Raw genomic sequence first — 23,433 nt, forward strand, 5'->3', positions numbered from 1 at the left:
GTACACAAATGCTGGTGTGTGAAGAAGTTTGTGAAGTGTGAAGACTTTGGCCGACAAGCCAATGCTTCACATGGGCTATGCAACATGATTGGATGATGTGTTTTTATATTCCTTTCCCAGATTTCTAATAATATGGCAAAAAAAAAAAAAACAGAAGTAGATCTCCTACACAAACTCTAATGTGCAAATCACATTTGAAGACAAAATCCATCACACAGTATGATCAAGTAGGTCCAAACTTCATATGATAATGGCCCCAAACATGCAGAAAAGTCGTGAACTTTTACTTCTAGTGCTTTAAACATTTGTAGAATATGTAGTTGTTGTGTATTTTTTATGTTGTATGTCTTGCTATTGGGTCTAGAGCCCGTAATAAAGTTTATATATAATTACATGACAGGTTTCACTATGATCAAAAGAAATGATTAATGCTTCTGTGCTTCTTGTAAACAGCAAAAAAGAAATAGCAGCGGGACAATGGTGCTACAATGACTAATGGTACGAAGCAACCAATCACACGTCTGCTAGTCATCGCGCAGAATCGCCGTCAGTTTGACACACAGTACGTTTACATGCACTAATAGAAAGTCTAATTGTTCCCTTAATCCAGTGTTTCTCAATCCTGGTCATAGTGGGCCTCTGTCCTGCATGTTTTAGATGCTTCCCTGCTTCAACACACTGTGATACAAGTACCTGTGTCATCAACAGAGTTGTGCAGACCTTGGTGACAAGCTAATGAGGACCTTTAATTAGAAGCAGGTGTGTTGGTGCAGGGAAACATCTAAAACATGCAGGACAGGGGCCCACGAGGACCAGGATTGAGAAACACCGCCTAAATCCAACCAATTTTTAAAAGTTTTACACTTTACACCTTAGCCGGCTGTAGTGGAACAGAACTGAAGTTTTTGAGATCGAGCTTTTAGTGCCAGATAATGCGTCCTAATTCCAGTTATTCCGGCATGTATAAACAACCCACGCTTAGCTGATCTACTGACCACCCCGGGACTCCTCCTTCTGGAAGTGACGACACCACGAAAGCCAGAATATCAACACAGTAGGAGAGGAAGAACGCGCATCACTCAATAATCGATTGTCTTCTTGTACAAGTATACTTGGATTTCTCTGAACCTCCAGTTTAATCCTTAGCTATATTGTTGCTGATTAAGCTTGCTTGATTAAGATGTGCAGGTAACCACACTGAGTGACTCATAAACGAGGCTTGACACATGGCAGCTTTCATGTAGCTACTAAAGCAACAGAACAAGAAAAACAACAAGTTGAGCCAAATAAAAGACATAGATTAAGACCTACTAAAGGATTTGAAACGGTTATCCTATCAAAGACAGTATCATGCTGTGTTCAATTATATTATTTTCATATAATTATAGTGAAAAGCTGACAGCACATTAGGATACAGTCAGTGCTCTTATCTGTGTTGACCAGTTAAACAACATAAATCCATGTAGCAGTGCACAACATACCAACTTGTCTTATTTCAGATCTGCAAAAATAAAAAGTCTATCAATCACAGTTTCACGTGAGGAATATGTACAACTTTTCACTGACGCTTTGTCATCAACTCCTGGCTGTAGCCAGTTCATAAAAACTTTCATAAAAATCAACTCTAAAATACTCTAAAACAAGCGGAAGCACAGCTTTTTAAGACGTAACAACCCAACCCACACTGTCCAGTCGCTTTACATCTAAGTTGAAATTCTTGCATGTGCTGTGAGCAACATCAGGAACATAAAACTAACAGCTTCTCCCCTGGTTGTTGGCTGTAAAAAGAAGCAAGTGTTGCAGCGTTGCATAAGACATCAGCCTACTTTTGTTAATTACTTTGGACAGTTGTATATTTGCCTTTAATTTAGGTCTAAAATGAGGTAAAGTACTTTGAGACTGCTGCAGTTATTTTAGGTGCAATTTTGGTTCTCCAGCGTAATTCTGTTACGGCCAAAAGATTGCACAAACATTGCTCCCTGGTTACTGCACACATAAAGATTTTCTTTGTTGTTTTGTTATTTTGAAAGTTTTTGGGGGCTTTTTGCTTGCACGCAGGTCAGTCCACGCCTCCTCCACAACGGCTACACCAGGAAAATCCAGTCGGTAAGCGAGCGTCCATACTGTAAGACAACAAAGGTTGTAAACAGGTTACATGTCAATCTTTTTTCCACTGGAGCCACAGCATTAGGAATAAATAAATAAATAAACAAGTCATGCCACTAATCACTAAGCTTCCTTCGCTTGCCTCTGCTTAATTGGAAGCAAAACACAAGTCAAAAACGAAGTCAAATATCCATAAGCAAATCTTGCAAACTCAGTTGCCAGCGGAACGCAACACAACAGAGAAAAAAGGGACTATAATAAAAATCAAAACAAAATGCTCCCCAATCCGTGACAGCCGTGGAGACAAATCCAATTATTTATGTCTCATGTTGCAAATTTGTTCTAATGGTCGAAGTGAGAAAGTAAATAAACGCCTGCAAAGAGGAAACAAAAGAATGTGATTTCTAATTAACTTGAAAGAGGAACAGCAGGGCGACTTAGTAAACCCATCTTTCATCTGCTGCCTCAGACCACTCGTTTGTTTGTTGCACAATGTTGTCTTCAGTGTGTATGTGTGTGTGTGTGGGGGGGGGGCACGCACTGTACTGCTTCCCTCCAAATGAAATGTCAACAGATTTAACAGCGTTGCGGAAGGAGCGCTGCATTTTCCAGCATTTTGTCGATTTTATTGTTCATTAAGCTTCGCTGCCCCCCATTCCCCCTCAAATCTCCGTCCTCCTCCTTTCCCACTTGTTCAAGGCTTCATTTGCAGCATCTCAGCTTTGAAGATCACAAAAGGCTGAGGAAATAATTGGATTTGTGCAATTACAAGTTTAATGAGAGGATTCAGGAGTTTTTCTTGCCCCTTTCTCCGGCTCTCCCTGTTCTAACTCTGAGGCCAGTAACTGTCTGGTGGTCTCTCCTTCTCTGAAGGACTCTGGACATCCATACCTCATCATGCACGCATGCCAGATATGGATGATGAAGTGAAAAGACATGTAAGGAAATGTTCTCTTAGATGGCAAAGTTTTCAAAACTAAGTGGCTGCAAGACGGTAGTAGTCTTCCAGTCAGAAGGTTGTTCTTTGTCCTCACAGACGAGATGGTGAAGTGCCCTTGAGCAAGACAACCATGAACCCAGCCGTGACCCTGATGTATCCGTCAGTGTATGAGAGTGCATGATAGAGGAGGAAAATAAATCAAAGAAATAGTGTACAGCCAGAAGGTGACACGGGAATGGTAACCTGCTCCTGAGGAGGTTAGGTTTTCATGGTTTCCATGGTGACACATCCCAGAAAAGAGTGAAATATCTTTGTGACACTATAAACCTAGAGTTGAAGTTTAAGTTAGCCTGGTAAGCTACAACCCAGCTTTGTATTACAGGCAATGCATTTTTAAATACAGTTATCCTTTATTTTATTTTTTTTATTTGAATTTTAGCTAATTTTAGTTTATATTTAGGACTCAAAACTACTTGGGTTTGGAAAGATTCATAGTGTAGTAGAACAAGATAAAGAAACTGAACTCTTGTACTTTCCTGCAGAATTTATAGTATTTACATTTTTCATAGTTCCCTGATACTGTTAGTTGCCTAAAGCTAACAACGTTTTATTGCCAAAAAGTAAGTGTTCAGTGAGTCATAGCAAGGGCAAATATCCCCATGCCACTGCTTCTCCACAGGGGCACCCCAGGGCTCTGTGGTCTACCAAGAATAGCTACCCAACTCTTGGTACAGGCTATAGTCATTGACCTACACTGGCTATGAGCATCCTATACATGGCTATCAAGTCATTAATTATTCCTTGCAGTGTTTGCCAGCTTGTCGCCAATCTACTTGAACTCCATTTCAATGGCTCATACTGCCAATCGATTCCTGCATTCCTCACAGGAACGTTGCCTGAGATTTCCATCCCTACATATGATACAAGCCCTATAATCTCTTGAAGACACATCTCTTCCAAACTCACCTTCTGTCCTAATCCTCACCTTTTTCTTTCCACTTCATTATTATTATTATTATTACCATTATTAATATTATTACACATATCACCTTTCAGTCTACTCTGTCTTATTTTATATCTTATAACTCCGCTCTATTAAATTAGACTTAGCTTGACTATAATCCTCGATTTATAAATTGGCTTGGATAAAAAATGTCTGCTAAATGAGAAAATTGTAAATGTTAATGTAAGTATTTTAGATGCCACCACCCTACCAAAAAGGTAGTGAAAACAGTATTCAGTTTACAAAGTATTGCTCGACACAAAACCCTGTCAATTTCAGAGGATCTCAATCAATTAAAAATGATTACTATTTGTGAAATTTCAGAAAATGTACTAATACTATTTTGTTTATAAGAAGTCCTTAGGAGAAATATCAAATTTGACCTCAGAACCTTGACTTGGAGTGAAGGAGCAAAAAAATGGGAGTTCAGGTAACACAGTATAATTTCTGCAGAAACACATTTCATACACTCAAGTGTATCAAAAGTGTTATGCTTAGCTCTAAAACTAAGGCTCTAGCTAAAAAGAACATGCAAGATTTCAGGCCTCTGCCAAAGACTTACATGAGATTTCAAACGGTTTTGAATTTTCCCTCTTGGCTGCATTCGTAACTTTGTCAGTATCCAACTTAACTCCTCATAGAAAGTTAACGAGCCAAGTTTCTCCAGCACGTTGTGACATACCAGCCTTACAAGCCATCTATTTAACATTTAAGTTAAACATTAACCTCTAGGGTCAACATAAATCAAAAAACACTGTATATAAAAGATTGTAATTTGTGGAAAGTGTACAGTGTGCCAACCCAACCTTATAATCTGGGGATTTCAACTACTTATGAAGGGAATTTCTATTATAAGAGAGAAAATAATGATTACGTTAAAGCTCATATGCCTGCTAATAGGCTCACTCCACGACACAATAACAGAAAGACAGCAACAAATAATGCACTCATTAACACAAATCAGGCCTTCAGCACAAAACATTATGAATCTGTTTAAACCTCCATAGCTGAGCAATCTGCAAATATGACATTTTTGTAGCCCATGTTATATTAACAAGTCATTAGTCTCTTCCTAATACGATATCTCACATATTATGTACGTTCAGGAAACTGATGCTCATGGTAAGTGTGAGATAAATAAGGACCAATGGGCGTTTAGTCAAAAAGTAACAACTAGATAATTTTATCTCATTGAGCTCCACAAAAACCCACTCAGATAACAGTACAGTAATGTAATTATGGAGAGGCAAGATGAACTCATATATGTGCAGGGGGTATTTGTTAGGTATTGCCTTTTATCAAACATATTCATCATTCTAATTATTGACATTAACTCCTACTTCTTGTTTTTTCCTAAGTGCCACCTGTTTCGTTGCTTCGCCGAGTACTTGACTGCACTAGTATGTTGTAGGATGATGCCCCACCTAATTTTTCACAGCGCCGTAGACTTCAAAGCAACCTGTTCATACGTGGAAGCAGAACCCTGAAGGTGACGAGGCTGTAAAGAACACAGATGTTCAAGCAGCTGTTGCTGTGATGGAGTTTAACCTGTGTGGGGTATCCATACATGTGTACCTGTGTGTTTAGGTGTGTGCATTCACAACCACTAACCTGTATGTCTGTGAGTTCTTTTGCGATCCGTGAAGTCAGCGGTGACTGGTTATGCTGAGGAAGATTCAAGGTCTGAAACACACAAATGTAATAATTTCATTGCTGCAAATCTCCTGAAATAACTAAAATAAGTTACAGGAACATGCTTATTATCACGTAAAGACATTATGCAAATAAAACCAGATGCTACTGGGCTCTAACAGTCCTTTATGGAAGCAATCAGCCCATGTAGTCACAAGAGACTGTATCAGTTTAAAAACTACTTTGAAAATAAAATGTAGCCTTTTCATGCATAAAAGTGTATATTATTTACATAATTTTTACAGAATAACCTAACTGATCTCAAACGACCTCTAGTTTACTTTCAAGTTACTGCAGTGCAGAAGAGTTAGCGCCTTTAAAACCTATTTTTTTGTATAAAAACCTAACAATCATATGATCTATGTGGGTTTAAATATTAGACTAATACAACTTCAGATAAACAACAGCATATGTGGCTGTTTTTTTTACTTTGCCATTATTTAATTAACAAATATTAGGTCAAGGAGAAAAAAAATCACGCGGGCAACATAAGAGCCCCGTTGACATAAAGGCTTCTACATCCAGCTTTAGCAGCAATAATGCGGCGTAGCTGTTTCATGTGTGACTTTACCGGTCTCTGAGATTCTTGTGCAGGAATTTTTGGCTCTGACTCCTTTTCGTCATTGTTTAAGTTTAATGAGATGTTTGAGCATTCACTTATGGATAGCTCTCTAATCGTTCAGCCACAGCAGTTTCGGCTGGATTAAGGTTTGGACTGTGACTAGGCTACGCCAAAACCATTTTTATCTTTATGTTTAATCCATTCTGAAGTAGATTTGTCAGCGTGGTTCAGATCTTTGTCCTGTTTGGACCACTTGCTTTTAAGTTATCTAATATACAGAAGAGTTTGTAATCAATTCAGTGATTGCAAAATGTCCACGTCCTGTGGCTGTAAAACAAACCCAAATCATCACCCCCCCCCCTCCAGTGGCTATGAGGTCTTTCTGCTGATATCCTGCTGCTTTTCTGACATTCATAACATCAACATTTAACATGCTCAGTGAGGCGTGTAGCAAATGACTGATGTAGCTATTAGTCTTTTATTTATTTATTTTGTATATATATTTCCATGAGAATTGTAAAACCTTAGGGTACATTTACTGGGTTGTCCACTTTTAACTTGAAACTTTTCCACCCCCTTTCTGACTGTAGAAAAACAAGCTGTTCAGGAATGGTTGCGTGACCCTTTTCAGATTGATGTATAGCAATGACTGTTGCTACATTAAGCATTGGTCTCTAAGAGCAATGCTTATGTCATTCCCTCTTGGCATTGTGTTAACACACACCTGAGTGCTCAAGACTGAGAAACTGACACAACATTTGCGTTTAAGAAGGTCATACACTCATCAACAGCTGATGACCTTATGAAAGCAATAAGGGAGAAATTAGTATGGCCCATATGCTTTTCTTTTTTCATTTGGTCTTTATTATTGTTAAATATGGAGCAAAGTTATTGTATTGTTCATCTGAGGATGTATTTCCTACATTATGCTTTTCCCAGTAGGGGTTGTTTCTGTTCCATTTTAGTTCTGGATAGCATGCAGTGCAGGATTATGGTTTCAATAAAGGACTATTATTTGTTATCCCTGTTTCCTACTTGTGATCTCCTGTCCTTTCCTCAACCCCTGAATCATGAACTTTCTTACAAAGTTTGCTTCACTTCAAGGCCGAGCGCTCTCCAGATTGACATCCACTATTTTTATTTCATTTTATTTTGTCTGCTGTTCTTTCTTACCTTTTCATTCATCCATCCATCCGTCCGTTATCTATACCCGCTTCTCCCTATTCAGGGTCACGAGGTTCTTACCTTTCCCTGGTAGACAATGGTCCCTACAGGGCAGACCATGCAGGCGGTGCCGGAGCCAAACATCGCTTTGACACGCTGCTGCTTTAGAGCCAAGCACAGCTGGCCCATTGTGAGGTAGCGCTCTGCCACTTTAAACTCACCCTTGAGAGCACAAAAGCAGAATAAAAATGTGCCTTTTGACATTAGAGGTTTTGTTTGTTGACATTGATATTTTACTAGGTTCTTGTGAAGAGAGAGTTACTGATTACCTCTAAGAACAATGTCCAACTGAGCTTTAAAACTACTGACATGTTCCCAAGCCATCATCACATTTGAACTATGATTTCACATTTATTTGATTTTTCATTCATTGTAGATCTTCCTCACCCATTCTCTGGTTAGTTCCAGGATACTTTGTCGGGTGACGCCTGGGAGAATGATGCCATCCAGTGGTGGAGTTGCAAGTTCCTCCTCTGAGTAAAACCAAACATGAATGTACATAATGAAATACAAACATATGGAAAAAACTGAATGAAGTAAAAAAAAAAGAAAAAAAACCTGTTATGTATTCAAGATTAACTAAATTAATATTTAACCCCTCAAACTGTCACAGACGTGCACTGACCTCCATCCTCATTGATCCAGTGCAGGAAGATGTTCATGGTCCCTGCCTCAGTGATCTGGTGGTCTTCTCCGTACAGCCACAGCACCTGCTGACACCCATAATCCACTGCTTCGTACTGGGCAAACAGAGAACATCCATAGTTTCTGCAGACATCCAGATTGTTATTGTTATTACTTTTGATAAACATACTGTGTGTGATTGATTGACTTAAAAAACATAAATTATTCTATTCTATAGAAATACAATATGCATGAACCTACCCTCCCATTTTGCAGTCTCCAGTTCCTCCTTTCCAGGCCCGAACATACTTGGGATCAGCCCAAAGGGAGAGGCCTCCTGCCTCAGAGCTGAAATAAGAGCCGGCTTGACACAAAATGACATAGAGCAAAGCACGGGAAGGCTTCTTAACACCCAGAGAGGCCTGTCAGTAACATAAAGACATAGAAATGCACTGTTTACAATTCAGAAACATTCTGCTTTCATTATCAGTTGTAGCATACTATGAGCCGTCTCACCTCAGTGCTTATAAATGTTGGTCTTATGTACAGACTGTCTGAGTCTGAGACAGGGACCCAGTCCTGCTCGACCTCTACCAGCCTCCTGATACACTCCAGCAGCTCTGACTCATCAAAAGCCTGGGGAGGAAGACATGAGAAGGTACTCATAATTGGTTCACCAGCCTCCCTTTCTGTCATCAGACCAAGCATTTCCTCTTTCAAGTTTTTGTTTTTTTCATTTCCATCTCACAGGTAGACAAGCTCTCCTGGCAGAGTTCGCCATGCGCTTCATGTTAAGCATCGGTCTGAAGAGGCGGAGTCGGTTGTCGTCACCTCGGTACACTTTCAAGCCTTCAAAAAGCTGTCAAGAGGAAAAAATGATAACACCTGAAAGATGCTGATAGTAACCATGAACTTTGGTCTGTGTTACTGTGGCAAGAAAATGTAATTGAACCTTTTGGATTTGGAGTCTAATCTAAGGAAACAAAAGTTTAACTGTTTAGGATGAACACTCAGGGCTATACATGAACCAAAAGAGGACAGTAACATTAAAACATCATCATAAAGGTGATGTATGGTGGATGGAGGACCATAATTTGGGCTTTCTATGCTGCCTCAGGGCCTCGACCGGTTGTCATCAATGAGTGGAGGAAATTAATTCACATGTTTACCCAAATATCAGAGAAAATAATATCGGTGGAGTTACCTGCCAGGTGAGGATTAGTGGAAGGCAGGTGATGTAGCACAATGAGCGTATGAGAGTAAATTCAGCACAGAAACCATAAAGACGAATGGTCAGAAATTCCTCCCTCAGGTCTGATCCAGAGCAACTAAAAGGAGGTTTGACCTTCACTTATTTCTCCTGCAGCGCTGAGAACGTTTGATGAGTGTCTTCAAAGTTTGTATTTTGTGTTTGTGTGTGTTATTATTTTAAGCAAACTGTGCTTTTCTGTTATTGTGACTCAGGTGGAAGTTGGAGGCTACCAGAGGCAGGAACATGCTTATCATCAAGAAAATACATTATGCAAATAAAACAAGATGCTACTGGGCTCTAACAGTCCTTTATGGAAGAAATCTGTCCCTGTGGTCACAAGAGACTGTATCAATTTAAAAACTACTTTAAATATAAAATGTAGCCTTTTCATACATAAAAGTTTATAATATTAACATAATTTTTACAGAATAATCTAACTGAACTCAAACAATTTATAGTTGACTTTCAAGTTATTGCCATGCAGAATATTTTTTGTATAAAAACATAACAATCATATGATCTATGTGGGTTTAATTATTAGACAAATAAAACTTCAGATAAACAACAGCATATGGGGCTGTTTTTTTTTACTTTGCCATTATTTAATTAACAAAAATTAGGTCAAAAGGTATTTTGTATTTGTGTGTGTTATTATTTTAAGGAAACTGTGCTTTTCTGTTATTGTGACTTAGGTGGAAGTTGGAGACTACCAGTGGCGTTTCATTCACGTCATCAAATGTAACATGAAAGCTTCCCCACCTGAATATCTATATACCTGAATGCCATAATGCAGTGATGAACAGGCCGGGTGGAGCGACAGGTTCCCGAAGGGCCTGATGAGTGGCGCCTGCCAGCCTTCAGTCAGACTCCACTCCATGGTCAGCATGTGGTCGGTGAAGACGGTCCCGAAGTCAACCACATTTGGCTTGGCCTTCAGAGACGGAGACAGCTGAATGACCAGGTCAGCTGCCTGGAAAGAAAATAATGATACGTTCACCTTCATCTTAGTGTTTTATCCCAGAATAATGCTTGTGTTGACTTTCTAATCCATGGAATATTTCACCGACATCAAACTGTAAAATTGCACCGTTTGTAAAACCGTGTCCCGTGATTTATAGTCGGGGATCCAGTCACTGAAAATTTGAGAGGACCTGTGATGTCATGCTATACTTTTTTTGTGTGTTTTTTCTATTAATTTGGCCATTAAGGTCCACAGAATGAGAGGCCTGCTTTGCCGGAAACATTGCGAAAAAAAGTTATGGCCTTTTTTGTATACTGAAGGCTGTATTTTTTGACTGTGTGACGCGAACTAGGTTTATTTTCTTTAAGTGCTCAATAGGTTGGTTAGGCTGTCAAAAAATGATTCCCAGATACACAGAACACATATGTGAACAACACCAAGTCAAGAAATACACTCACAAAGCCTTTTCTAATGATTTTTAGTCATTTTTTGTACAAAAAATACAACCGTTTTTTGCATTTTTCCCAATACTTTCATCTTTACTTCAATAGTAATCAACTTTGCCATGGGTTATGACATCAGCAAATGTCTCATTATTGTCAACAATCTTAATAGTCATTCCACAAAAAATATTATTAAAATCAAGCCTATATTAAAGAAAATGTGGTGACTTTATTACCCTTATGCTCAAAATTCCCAGAGACTTTTTTTGTTGTTGAAAAAAACTGTACCCCCCCAAAAAAACAAATTCAAAACATATATATATAACTCCAACCAGAGAACGACTCTTTTGACGATCCTTGAGACTCAGGTGGCTATCCTTGGTTTGAAATGGCTGAGAAGGGCCCAGGGATGCTTGGCGGGTTTTCAGCAACGGTAAACAAGGCTTTGGCGTGGGATCTTCATTAGGATCCTTGTACTGGAATATGACGTGTTGTGCCATGTAATGTTCGTCCATCCTTTGTGTACTCTTGGAAATCAAGGTTATCAAATGCAAATTGTGTGAAGCGTCCAACCTTAAGGTTTAAGATAAGAAATCCTTTAATAGTCCCCCAGAGGGGAAATTTCCAGATTACAGCAGCAAAGTGGATAGTGCAAAACACAAGAGGCATCAATATCACACAATAATAATAATAATAGAAAAACACTATAAACAGTATATACAATAATAATAATAATAGAAAAACACTATAAACAGCATATACAATAATAATAAGAAGAAGAAGAAGGAGAATAAAAATAGTAATAAAAAAAAAATAAAAAAAAATACTAGTATACAAAAAGAAAAACAGATGGATATTTACAGATGATATTACAGAGGATATTTACAATACCAGAGAATGGTATTGCACATTTTTGTTTGTGGTCTACTGTGCTGGTGCTGGTTGTGTAGTCTCACAGCTGCAGGGAGGAAGGACCTTCTGTAGCTCCTTCACACACCTAGGGTGAAGGAGCCTGTCGCTGAAGGAGCTCTCCAGCGCTCTGAAGGTCCTTCATGGGGTGGGAGTCCTTCTCCATCATGGATGATAGCTTAGCCATCATCCTCCTCTCTCCCACCACCTGTACTGTGTCCAGAGAGATTTGTTGGTATAAAGGTGCCATCCTGACCTCTCTGCTCATCAACTGACTTTGCAATTGTTGTAATATATCTTTGGGCATCCTGGTAGCTGATGCTGTTCCCAAATCTGTTTAGAAGTGTGACAGTTGCCTTGCTTCTGGTTTCCTTGAGGATGTGCAATGCGGTCCCAACGTGCTTTGGTGTTGGGATGCCTGCAACTGTATGGCAGACATCCTGGGCAAGGTTAAGAACTTGTTCATGCTGCTTGGGACTGACTTTCACCCGGCCGTCCTCACCCACTTCTGGGGATGCATCTGTTATCAACCATGCCAGGTGGTTGTAGAGGTTGCTGCTCACTCTCCTAGATGCCTCCAAGTATGATATCTCCATTTGCATTGACGAGTAATCAGTCTCACTTTCACTGGCTGAAGATGATCTGGCTTCTTTTGCAACCTTCATTGCCTGCTTTTCTGCCTTACATTGGGCCTGGAGCTCCATCCGTATTCTCTTTGCAGTATTGTAGGAGGAGACTATGGTATCATCAGGTGTTACCTCATCATCACTTTCTTCTGCATAATCTGCCTCTTGGGCTGTCTCCTTTAGTTCTTTTAACTTGGTGAGTATGCAGCTAATGCTCAGTTCTGCAGAGCAAACTAGGCTAGAGCATCCTTTCTGTGGTACAACCATTATCTTACAGTTGCCATCTACTTCATAGTGCCTTTTAAGGCGGGCTACCAAGGAGTGAGATTGGTATGATTTAACATTGTCAACTCCATGATTTGCCAGGTATTTACGAAATTCATCCCTCAAAGCTGTAACAAAGAATATGGCACCATCTTTGAAAAGTGGCTCATCAATGCAAGATATTAGTTGGGTCAGTGCAGCATCATAAGGAATTGTGCCAGTACTTGTTTTTTCCTGCGTGTGAACCCGTCTTGTCAGGTAGACACTCATGCAATCCCTGTGATACCGGAAGTCATTAGCAATCATATCGGTGCACGTGTTTACATCAGGACCACGTATCTTGCATAGCATATCCTCATCTTCAAGTTGGTTTGCTTTTTTCCAGATGGAATTTTGTCTATTATAAGTTGCAATCAAAAGGAGGGATCTATCCCCCTTGGTACTTCGGGCTCTTCCACAAATGAAGCATTCTTCCTTGTATTTGAAAGGCTGAAGCACTGAAGACCGTGTTTTTTTAGCACTGCTGTCTGCCTCAGCGGAGGGCCCTGCTTCAGATGAAGTGGCTTCTTGCTTTGCAAATTGTTTTTTTCTCTGATCAACTGTTTTGCGATTTGTGTATTTGTTGCGACACTTTGTGTGGCATACAGGATTCCTTTCCAGAAAGGCACACTCAGGATCCAACTCCTTTTCAAGTCGGAATGAGACATCATCATTTCTGTTGGCTACAGCATATAGAGGTGCAGGATAGCCTTTATCGGTCAGTTTCTGAAGAGGACCAGCATTACTGTCTGTCTTCTGACATATTAGGCATGCAGTATAGTTGGTATTGGGCTGCTTTCCCTTCAGCTGCTTTATTGAGAACTCGGGCTCCATGTTTAAGACTGCAGGATCTGCAGCAGAAAATCCAAGAAAAAAAACATGTTTCAGTAATAAATAAATAAACAATGGGTGCATGGAGGGAGGATAATACTTATTTTACTGCATTGTGAAGAAAGAAACCCAATAGCAATTAAGCAAGTGTTCTGATTACATTTGAAAGTTAGTCTTGGACCAATGTGCATGCCTAGATAGCTGGCAAACAGGTGGTGCAGTGATTTACTTCAAATTATTAATCATGTACTGTATATAAAAATAAAAATAAAGTACAAACCTTGCTTCAGAATAGGTTGGAATTATTGTTAATTTTAGAACCATGGACAGCGTCTCTCTCCATGTTGAGCTGAAAACCTCAGGGGTGGGGTGCCGGTGAAATTCAATTCAAACTTAATTTCAGACAATCAGGGGGTCCATAGAGTACATACAAATCATAGAAATCACACATAAAATAAATTAAACTTGAAACATTTTAAATGTATCAGTTATAAAACACTGTAGCTAGTAAACATGTCAACAAAGCTAGCTAACATACACATACCAAACAAGTTAGGTAATGCAACATAGTTGCCAAGCCCTTTCATAGAATTCAAGCTACTGCTATGAAAGTTAAGAAACAATTACACAATAAGAATAAAAGGTTTACCTGGGATGTGCTATATCCATCCAAAATATCCACTGTGTCCATGTGTTCAAATGCAGTGGAGAAAATGAGTCCAGCAAACCTCTCTTGATATAGTGACAAAACTCCCTGATTAACTTAGATACTGTACAGGTGTGATTATTATTATTATTAACACATGTGCAATCATTGTCTGTGCAGAGAAAGGAGACTGCTAGATTCCAGTAACAGCTTAAAATGTCTATTGCCTTTAGTTTTTTGTTTTATTTTTATTTTTTCTTTTGCTCTTAGAATTTTGGGCATAAGGGTAATAAAGTCAACACAGTTCCTTTGATTTAGGCTTGATTTTAATAATATTTTTTGTGGAATAAGTTTTAAGATTGATGAAAATAATGAGACATTGGCTGATGTCATAACCCATGGCAAAGTTGATTACTATTGAAGTGAAGATGAAAGTATTGGGAAAAATGCAAAAAACGGTTGTATTTTTTGTACAAAAAATGACTAAAAATCATTAGAAAAGGCTTTGTGAGTGTATTTCTTGACTTGGTGTTGTTCACATATGTGTTCTGTGTATCTGGGAATCATTTATTGACAGCCTAACCAACTTATTGAGCACTTAAAGAAAATAAACCTAGTTCGCGTCACCCAGTCAAAAAATACAGGCTTCAGTATACAAAAATGGCCATAACTTTTTTTCGCAATGTTTCCGGCAGAGCAGGCCTCTCATTCTGTGGACCTTAATGACCAAATTAATAGAAAAAACACACAGAAAAAGTATAGCATGACATCACAGGTTCAACCCATTTTCAAGAGCTTTTGGGCATGTGGATCCCCGACTATTACATACATCTCACACCAAAGCTGTGCTTTGATTTTTTCACTCACACCTCAATGAGCACACTGGGGGTCTGAGGATTGTCCTCCAACCTTCTGGTTAGAGGACAACAAATTCTCGCCAGTGATTCACAACCGCCTACAGAAGAAAGAAGAAGAAAAGACAGCAGGGAAAGCTGTTCTTTCCTGCTTCTGACTCAGTCACGTGATCCCTCTTTTAAAGAGACACCTCCATCTGGCCAGCAGGCGGGTATCTGTTGGGATTAGAGCAGCCCTTCACCTCCTCCTCGGTGGACCGTAATCCCAGATTACAATGCAGTGCACTATGATGACAAAATCAGTCAGAGAAGTGCCATTTTTCTGCTTATATAAACTTATGATTTTTTCCCCCCAGTGTTTACAGCACGCCTAGCAGTCATTGAACAGGGACTCTGTTCTCTGTATGAGCCATAATCCTTCCTCACTGTTACCTGTATCCCTTATAGTCCACAGAGTCCAGTCAGAGTTTGGCTGGGATTATGTTGCTATAAATATGAATTTGAGTGAGTATCTTAGTGTGTAAAGGAGCAGGGAAGGGGACAAAGTCACTTGCACTCTCGTGTGAGAGTGCAAGTGTACTTCTGCACATATCCACCCTAATCTCTGCCTGAGCCTGCTGTCTTCTGTTCTGACAATCAGGGTCAGAAAACAGGCAAATCTCCAGCTACTTAGCGTGAGCTGTGGAAGTGGATTGTGCTGAGCAGGCTGCACAGGAGCAGGCGGAGGACGCCGTATTGCAACACACCCCTCAAACAAGCACCAGGACGGATATGTACGTGCTGCGGGCGAAATGAAATGCAACATCAAAGGCTTGCAAGAACGAGTGGGTTTCCTCGAGTGCTGTCATTTCTGTGGATTAGTTCATCACAATAACAAGACTGCTGGTGGTGCAGAAGGCCGTCCAGCAGTGCTGCTGGCAGCAAACCGGGACTGGAATATCCTCCATGTGGAACAATAGGAGATATTTCTGATCATAACGGAGACAAGGAACCATCAAGATGCCACACCTGGAGCAGGTATTGAGGGTAAGAAACTTTAAGTCACTATGACATTGAAGCACATGAGAATGGTTTTCTTCATTACCTTAAAGCTCTGTGTGCTGTTGTCAGCCATTCGGGGGGTGAAGAGGTAACTGCTTCTCTGTAAACAATAACAGTCATAATCAGCACCACTGGTGGAGGGCTCAATTGCAATGAGAAGTTGTTTGACATTGATAGTCACGTGACACGTCCAAAAATAACCACGCAGTTGCCTGTATCACAGCTTTTTACATATTTTTGTATTCAGTGAGGCATGAGACCTCATGAAAAACACCGGCTTTGCAATAATAAACAAGAAGCGCATCATCCGGCATGCAAGGACAGTTACCTTGAGAGCAGGAGAGACGTCTGACGCAGGACCGTGATGAAGTGAGGCGGGCGAGCGCTAAACCGATTACCCCCCCGCTGCCATGGAAACCAAACCTCCGTTATGGTGACATCAGAAATCACGACAACCAAGTTTGATGTGTTTGAAATGTAATCAATATAACATATGATACATTTTTAATATTATTATTATTATTATTATTATTATTATTATTATTATTATTATTATTTTGAGTGTGTGTCAGTTGGGCAAGTAGTTTGACATTGAACCGACGACAACATGAAAAACGATTACAAAAATAAATTCTGAGGTTAATTTCAAAAGTATATGTTCTATGTTTCCTACCACGAGGTTAAAAAAAATAAAAATAAAAAAGAGTCCCATTTACGATTGCCAACCGTCCCTTGAAAAACGGAATCGTCCCGTATTGAGCTGAAAAGGGACGCACTTTGTCCCGTATTACTGTGAGAGTCAGAAAATAGTCAGAAAATGCCAATGGCATTGAGCTGTTGAGTTCATAAGTTATTTTTTTCTGTTTTACTACAATAGTCTACAGTCATGGCCTTTGAGGCACAAATATGTTTACACGTTTTCTACAGACTTTCTGTTTGCACTTTTGTTATTGCACTAAAAATGTGCACTATTATAGAATGGATGTTCTGCTTTCTTTCTATTGTTTTATATTAATTAATACAATTTTAAGTTAAGCGGGACAGGTTTCTGTTTAAGAAAGATACTTATTTTATTCAGTTAATTTTGTTATGTTGTATTAAAGTGAATTGCTGGATATTAATTAGCTTCCCATGTGTTCATGGCCTTCAAAAAAAAGCATCTAATTCAATTCAGGTTCGAGTCAAATAGTTAAAAAATCGTTTCACTCACAAAAAAGGGGCTAAAAAAATTCACCACGCCAGGAAGGGTGAAGACAATCGGGTTGGCCGGCCATGCAGATGAGTTGTCCCTTATTTATTTTTCAGGGAGTTGGCCAGCCTAGTCCCATTGTACTGTTTTGTTGAGTGCCATACCCCGTTTTGACCACAGGGAGGCGGTGTTGACTCGTTTCATTTACGACCAAGGTTCTTTTTTTTTACCTCTCTCTCTGAGCGCAGCAGCGAGCTGCTTGTGCGCTGCAGGACCAGACAAACATTTCGCCGTGGGTACTTTCTCCAATTGATAAGGTGACACTATTATTTATTTATATTATGACAATTGAAAACGATTTAAAAAAAACCCAATATCCGTCGTGTGCATTTTGTTTATGTTGCCTGTTATTTTTTTTAATACATTTTGTGGCCAGGTTCAAGCTATACATTGAGTCATTAATTTGTGCTAGTGTTTTAATGCTCCAAAAATGTTTGATGTAGTTGGTTGCTGAAAGCTTTTACCTGAAAGGTATTTTGTGTTATGCCAAAACATTTATATTACATGTCACATAGTTTTCAGAGGGAGTCCGAAATTAAATAAAAGAAAGCTGTCGTGTTAAATATTAAAAAGTAAGTGATTAGCTGATTTGAACACCTGTTGCTTGATGTAAAAGGCTAAATTTGGATTGAGAAGAAATTATTCTCTGTAACTGTTTTGCATATCTCTGATCTCATTTTGGGCTCTGTCAAGCTGTTTTTTTTCTTGTTTTTGTTTGTTGTTTCATTTTTGGGCATGTTTTGCTGTTTTCCTGTCTCTTTATATTGGAAGCACTGGTAGCTATATGGAATTTTGTGCCCAAAATAATTGCATCCATAGTTTCACAAATATTGTTGATCTGGTATTTGCTCATCTCTGCCTCTGTCTTTGGCATAAGTGCAACCCAAAATCAATAGACATACTGGAACAGATTGAGTGGGCTGTTACCAGGGCTGTCTCCAGCTTTTTGAGAACCCTATATAAGATGGGCTTGTTCGGGGGGTACCAATTTTGAAAAGTAAATGAGGAAGTTAACTTCCTAATATCCCCAGAATACTATTATTTACATGACCTGTGCTTTTACTTCACCTACACATAACTGTAAAATGATAAGCAACGATCTTGTACGGAGATATGCGATCCACCATAGTGGTGGGAAACATTTTGTTTTCCTCAAAGGGCCATCTTCCACCTGCTGAAGCAGACAAAGGGCCAAACTTCACATGATTTAATCAAAATATGGGCTCAGTTTACCAGTTAATTCTGTCATCTGTTTTTCTTTTTAAAATTCACTGTAAGATGAAGGCTTTTTTCACAAAGTTCCATTTGAGTGTTTGCTATAGTTAGGATACTTGAAAACTGTGATTTTTCTGTAAAAGCCAAGTTAAATGGGAATATAACGCTTAGATTGTTATGTCACCATGAGGAATCTTTACTTAAATGTGCGATTATAGATATTGTATGTTTATTTTTAATTAAATGCTAGTTTCATATCGTTTTCATTTAAGAAGGGCTGAAATGAGATTGTTTGGGGTCTTCATTTTGTGAACTATAGGTTTTGCTGCATCACCAAATCCTCATGTGTCTGTTAATATTGTTTTATTTTCTCACTTAGGCTAGTTGTAGCAATCCACTTTCAGCACAGGCTGGCTGGAGGAGGTTCATCAAACTGGATTAACACACAAAAGATTTGTATATACCCTCTTATCAAATTTGGGGATTGCTACAAATAAGTTAATTATCCAAGTGTTGGTGTATCACTTTAAGTTGACCTGTGTTCATCTATTAGTGTGATGGACTCACGCCTTCTAGCTAGCATTAATTTACATGAGGGTGGCTAAGCTACAACACTAATTCCAGAAAGTTGTGAAGTTGTGTAAACTGTCAATTAAAAACCCAATGCAACAATTTGAAAAGCTCATAAATCCATATCTTATTCCCAGAAGAACATAGAAGCCATGCTGTTGTGATTGATGGATGCAATATATTGTTTACATTGTCTTGCTAAGAAAAAAAAAACAAGAGAGGAGACCGCACACTTTTGCTCCCTAGTGCAGATTTATTTAGCACATGTGCTAAATAAATCTGCCCTAGGGAGAAAAAGTGTGCGGTCTCCTCTCTTGTTTTTTTTCCTGGATCTATGCTTTTGAGACCAGCACCTGTTGAGCTATTGGATGTGCGCAACCTATTTTTACCCTTTGTTCCTACTTACATTGTCTTGCTGAAATATGCAAGACCTTCCATAGAGGAGACATTGTCTGGATGGGAGCATAAATCTCTCTGGAACCTCTGTACTTCAAAGCATTCATTGTGCCTCTTTAGGCACTAATGCAACCCTATACCATCAGAGATGGAGGCTTTCGAACCCAGCATTGATGAGAAGCTGGGTGGTCCCTCGCCTCTGTGGTTTATTATTTTATTAATCTGACCACAAACCAGTTTTCCTTTTACCCTTGGACCATTAATGAGCTCCAGTCTTGTTCCTTGCACACGGGGAGATCTCCTATTTTTTCTGGATCATTGGATGATATTGTAGGTGGTGGGATCCTCAAAGTTATTGCTATTTTACAACATAACGCAATATATTGAGGCAGTTTTTCACAGATTGCAACTTCTGCCCATCTTTAGACCTCTGCCTCTCTGAAATGATGCTTTCAGATCCAGCCAGGGTACTGACCTCTTCTCAGTTAACCAGTTGACAAATCTTCCTGTCCTTTTTAATTTTTGCCTACTACTTCTTTTGTATGCTTTTATTGCTCCTGTTCACCCTTTTTTTTTTTGTTCAGCTGTGCCGTTGCCATCAAATTCAAAATGAGCTGTGTATCTGCATAGTCAGTATCTGCCTAAGCTACATCAATCTGTTGTCTATTAAATGTTCTTTAATCTGGATTTTACAGACTTCACATGCAAATAAATATTTTCTGCTCTTTACTTTAGACTTTACCATCTCCTCTAGTCAGGAAGCTGGCATTGCAACATGGACTATTGCACACCTCAGGCTTCGCGTCGTCACAACCCCGTGGACAGCATCTGCCGCAAACTTCAGACCATTCAGTGGCGCGGTGACCGAGAACCCAATTCACCTTTCCAGATTCCCAAACTTTCCTCCAGCAGTTACGACAGTCCTCAGCGCACACTCAGGCACAACCTGGAAGCCATACTGAAGAAGGGAACCTTCCCCAGAGACGAGAAGGTGAAGGAGAAGGACAGAGGGATGGGGATGCCAAACTCTGCAGCTTCCCAGAGGAGCAGCCTGGGTCCCTTTGCCCCACTTTCAACCCCCATACGCACCCCTCCTACCCCAACTAACATCACTTACACCATTACAAGCACCCTGGGAGAAAGGAGAGGTGCTGATGGGACTAATTTAAAACAAGCCAAGACATGGCAACGGTACTGCTCAACGCCTGCAGGCCAGCCTAAGGAGTCCCCTTATTTAACACTCACAAAAGGACCTCACTCAACACTGCCTGAAAGTGATGGGACAAGCAGGAGCCCACCTCTGCTCCATACCTTCACCCCAAGTAACAGCACCTTCACCTACGACCTCAACTTTTGCTCTGCAGATTCTAATTCAACTGACTCTGACCTGCCCTACCCGGCGCTGGTTGTTAAAAGACTATCCATGGGTGATGGAGGTAAGAATCAGGCTTTTCTTTCTTGAAGTAAACACAAAAAAAAAGTTGAAATTGTGTGTTTACCCCCCAAAAAATATATCTATCATCTATTCCACTCCAAATTAATTTTAAATCTTGACACTGGGTAAAAAAATGCATTTATTAAAAACAACCATAGCACATGATATCCCTTGAATACAAATGCAATTCAGTGTGAACAAACATAGATAATTGGCAAGAGGAATCAATCACAATACTGTTGAAACTATTTATCTATTTGTCTTGTAAAAATACAGAAGTTAAAAGAAAAGTGTTTGTAGATTATGTGAGCAGGGGCTTTATTTGTTACAGCATCAATTGTTGATGAGTAAAATGACTTTGGTGGGTTTCTTTTATCAAGAGATAGATTATTCTATCAATTTTCATAGTTGAGTCTTCCACTTTCTGTTTGGGTATCGTTGCATTTAATGAAATTATCTGCACAACGTTTTGTCATCAGGTATTTCGCTCAGGATTTCTAATCGTAAATATTCAGCATGTTTGATATTTACGATTTGAGATTGTGCAACTTAAAACTCTTCCTTTCTGATTACTAAATAACTTCAGTCCACAGGAAACCTGACAAGATGGTCTTTAGAAAAATCATGGAACTGGTGAATTAGGGTCATTGTCAAAGGCCAAAGCAAGCCACCGCTATTTGTTTCCTAATGCAAATATGTATTCCAAAGTTCAGATAAATGTCAGAAAAAAGCAACGCATGATCCATTTGTATTTCTCCTGTGTTCAGTGTTTTTCTCTGCAAAAATTGTTTAGAAAACAGGGTTTGTATGTTGTACAAGTCAGGGGCCTCTCAATAGATGTTACAGAAGAGCAAATCCTGCTCCACACTGTTTGAAACGCTCAAAAAGTGAGTGTAAAGATATGTCACTGCAGCTTACATCCACAGCAGATGAATCGACTTGAGTCGACTTTCCTTGTTTAACTTAACAAATAGTGTGTCTGACCATTAAACTATTAATGATGACTGTGCCTGAAGGGAAAAGTGTCATGTGCTTGCTCCGCTGCTCAACTCAATACACTGTGTGTGTGTGTGTGTTGTATTCATGGTTCTTCAGGACCGTCGGTCGTCTCAGAAAACAAGAAGAATATGGCAGAAATCAGCCTCATCTGTGAAGAGAATCTGCTCGATACCATTTTTCATGCTTGTGACACCCAACGCAGAGGTACATCCACACTCGCATCACAAAACAACTTGCTGGGTCATGTCTAGGGTTTCAAGCAACACAACTCTGTATTTAGAAAGGGGGTGTGTATATATGACATGCCTGATGTATATCAAGAAGTGATTAGGCCATACTTATTTGTATATTGGGTAAAGTCTAATTTTAGACACTTTTTTAGGGGGAGCTTTACATAACATACAAAAATATTACAGCCACAGTAACTTATTAATATGGTCGGAAGGAGATTAATACACAAGTGGTTAAAAAATTAAAATAGAGATTGAATCAAGTTGGCTGAAACACCAAGAAGTTGTAGGCAGTTGTGGGAAACCACCCTGAGAATCCCGCCAAAGTGAGAAGCCTCACACCAGCGCTGCAACATCTTCACGGTTTGGAATCATAACACGGTTTTTAAGCCTCAGATCAGTTGTTTTCCAACTGTTGTCCTAAGTTTTTGATGAGAACCATATTGTGCAGCAGGAGTGCAAGTTGAATGTGAGAAGCAGGGACGTGGTGATTTTTATTTATTTTTCTCTCATTCCAGTAATCATGTGGCTATTTTTGTGAAAGAGTTTATTTTCTTCTTTTCCCTTTACCCCCAGATCTCATTAAACTGTAATTTAACTGTGCGTTTTTCGGTTAACTGTTTTATTTGTGTCACAACTAATTCAGCAATTACTGTTTTAAAGTTATCAGCAAAATTAAGATGACACCTTTTTGTCGTCGGCTAAAATTCTGTCTCAGCTCTTTGTTCCAAGTTATTAAAGATACTGAATCATCTAATTAAGGTATTACTGTGAAAATATGAGGGCGGCAAGAAATGTAATCATATACTCATCGGTACCAATTACTGAGATGTTTTTAACAATCCCATCTTCTAGGTAAAGTGTACGTGTCCCATATTGTGGACTATCTACGTCACACCACCAGTCGCACCTCGGAGGACAGCGGGCTGGAGGAACTCTGCAACATGCTGGACCCAGAACACAAAGACGTCTCCATTGATCTGGACACGTACCACGCCGTCATGAGGGAGTGGATCGATGACTGCCGTAACAACGGGTACGGACCCGTGCTTCAGTCTGATTCTAAACATAAACACATAAAATTGTTAGTCTGGCTGTGGACCAAAAGTTTCACATGTAAAAAGGAAAAACCTTTTTGAAATTCTTCTAAACATTTCTTTCCACTGACTTTAATCTAATTTGACATATAGTACTTTGTCACCAGTCGCTTTAGGAAACCGGGTCCCTTTCCCAGGTTGGATTTCTAGGTATTTCTTCCTTTTTTTTTATTTTTGACTTCAGCAAGTTAAATGGTGCTTGATTGGGTTAAGTTCATATGATTG

General features: G+C 39.4%; 2 protein-coding genes across 2 annotated transcripts in view; one reads left to right on the forward strand and one right to left on the reverse strand.

The window, feature by feature from the left end:
* Positions 1-1,175: 1,175 nt before the first annotated feature.
* Positions 1,176-16,367, reverse strand: bcat1 (branched chain amino-acid transaminase 1, cytosolic). Its single transcript, XM_061715134.1, has 11 exons — positions 16,346-16,367; positions 16,061-16,117; positions 10,179-10,373; positions 8,900-9,010; positions 8,668-8,787; positions 8,413-8,573; positions 8,153-8,295; positions 7,915-8,000; positions 7,549-7,689; positions 5,661-5,732; positions 1,176-2,123 (listed from the first exon to the last, which is right to left on the reverse strand). The coding sequence occupies exons 2-11, from the start codon at positions 16,088-16,090 to the stop codon at positions 2,085-2,087; spliced, it is 1,098 nt and encodes a 365-aa protein (XP_061571118.1). The 5' UTR covers positions 16,091-16,117; positions 16,346-16,367; the 3' UTR covers positions 1,176-2,084.
* lrmp (lymphoid-restricted membrane protein) overlaps positions 15,904-23,433 on the forward strand; it is a 41,758-nt gene continuing 34,228 nt past the window's right edge. The window contains exons 1-4 of the mRNA XM_061715148.1: positions 15,904-16,002; positions 20,183-20,883; positions 21,978-22,085; positions 22,967-23,147. Of these exons, the coding sequence (XP_061571132.1) occupies positions 20,223-20,883; positions 21,978-22,085; positions 22,967-23,147 (950 nt within the window). The 5' untranslated portion in view covers positions 15,904-16,002; positions 20,183-20,222. The remainder of the gene's footprint in view (positions 16,003-20,182; positions 20,884-21,977; positions 22,086-22,966; positions 23,148-23,433) is intronic.

The sequence above is a fragment of the Cololabis saira genome, chromosome 23 (genome assembly GCF_033807715.1).
Source record: "Cololabis saira isolate AMF1-May2022 chromosome 23, fColSai1.1, whole genome shotgun sequence".
Classification (NCBI taxonomy): Eukaryota; Metazoa; Chordata; class Actinopteri; order Beloniformes; family Belonidae; genus Cololabis; species Cololabis saira.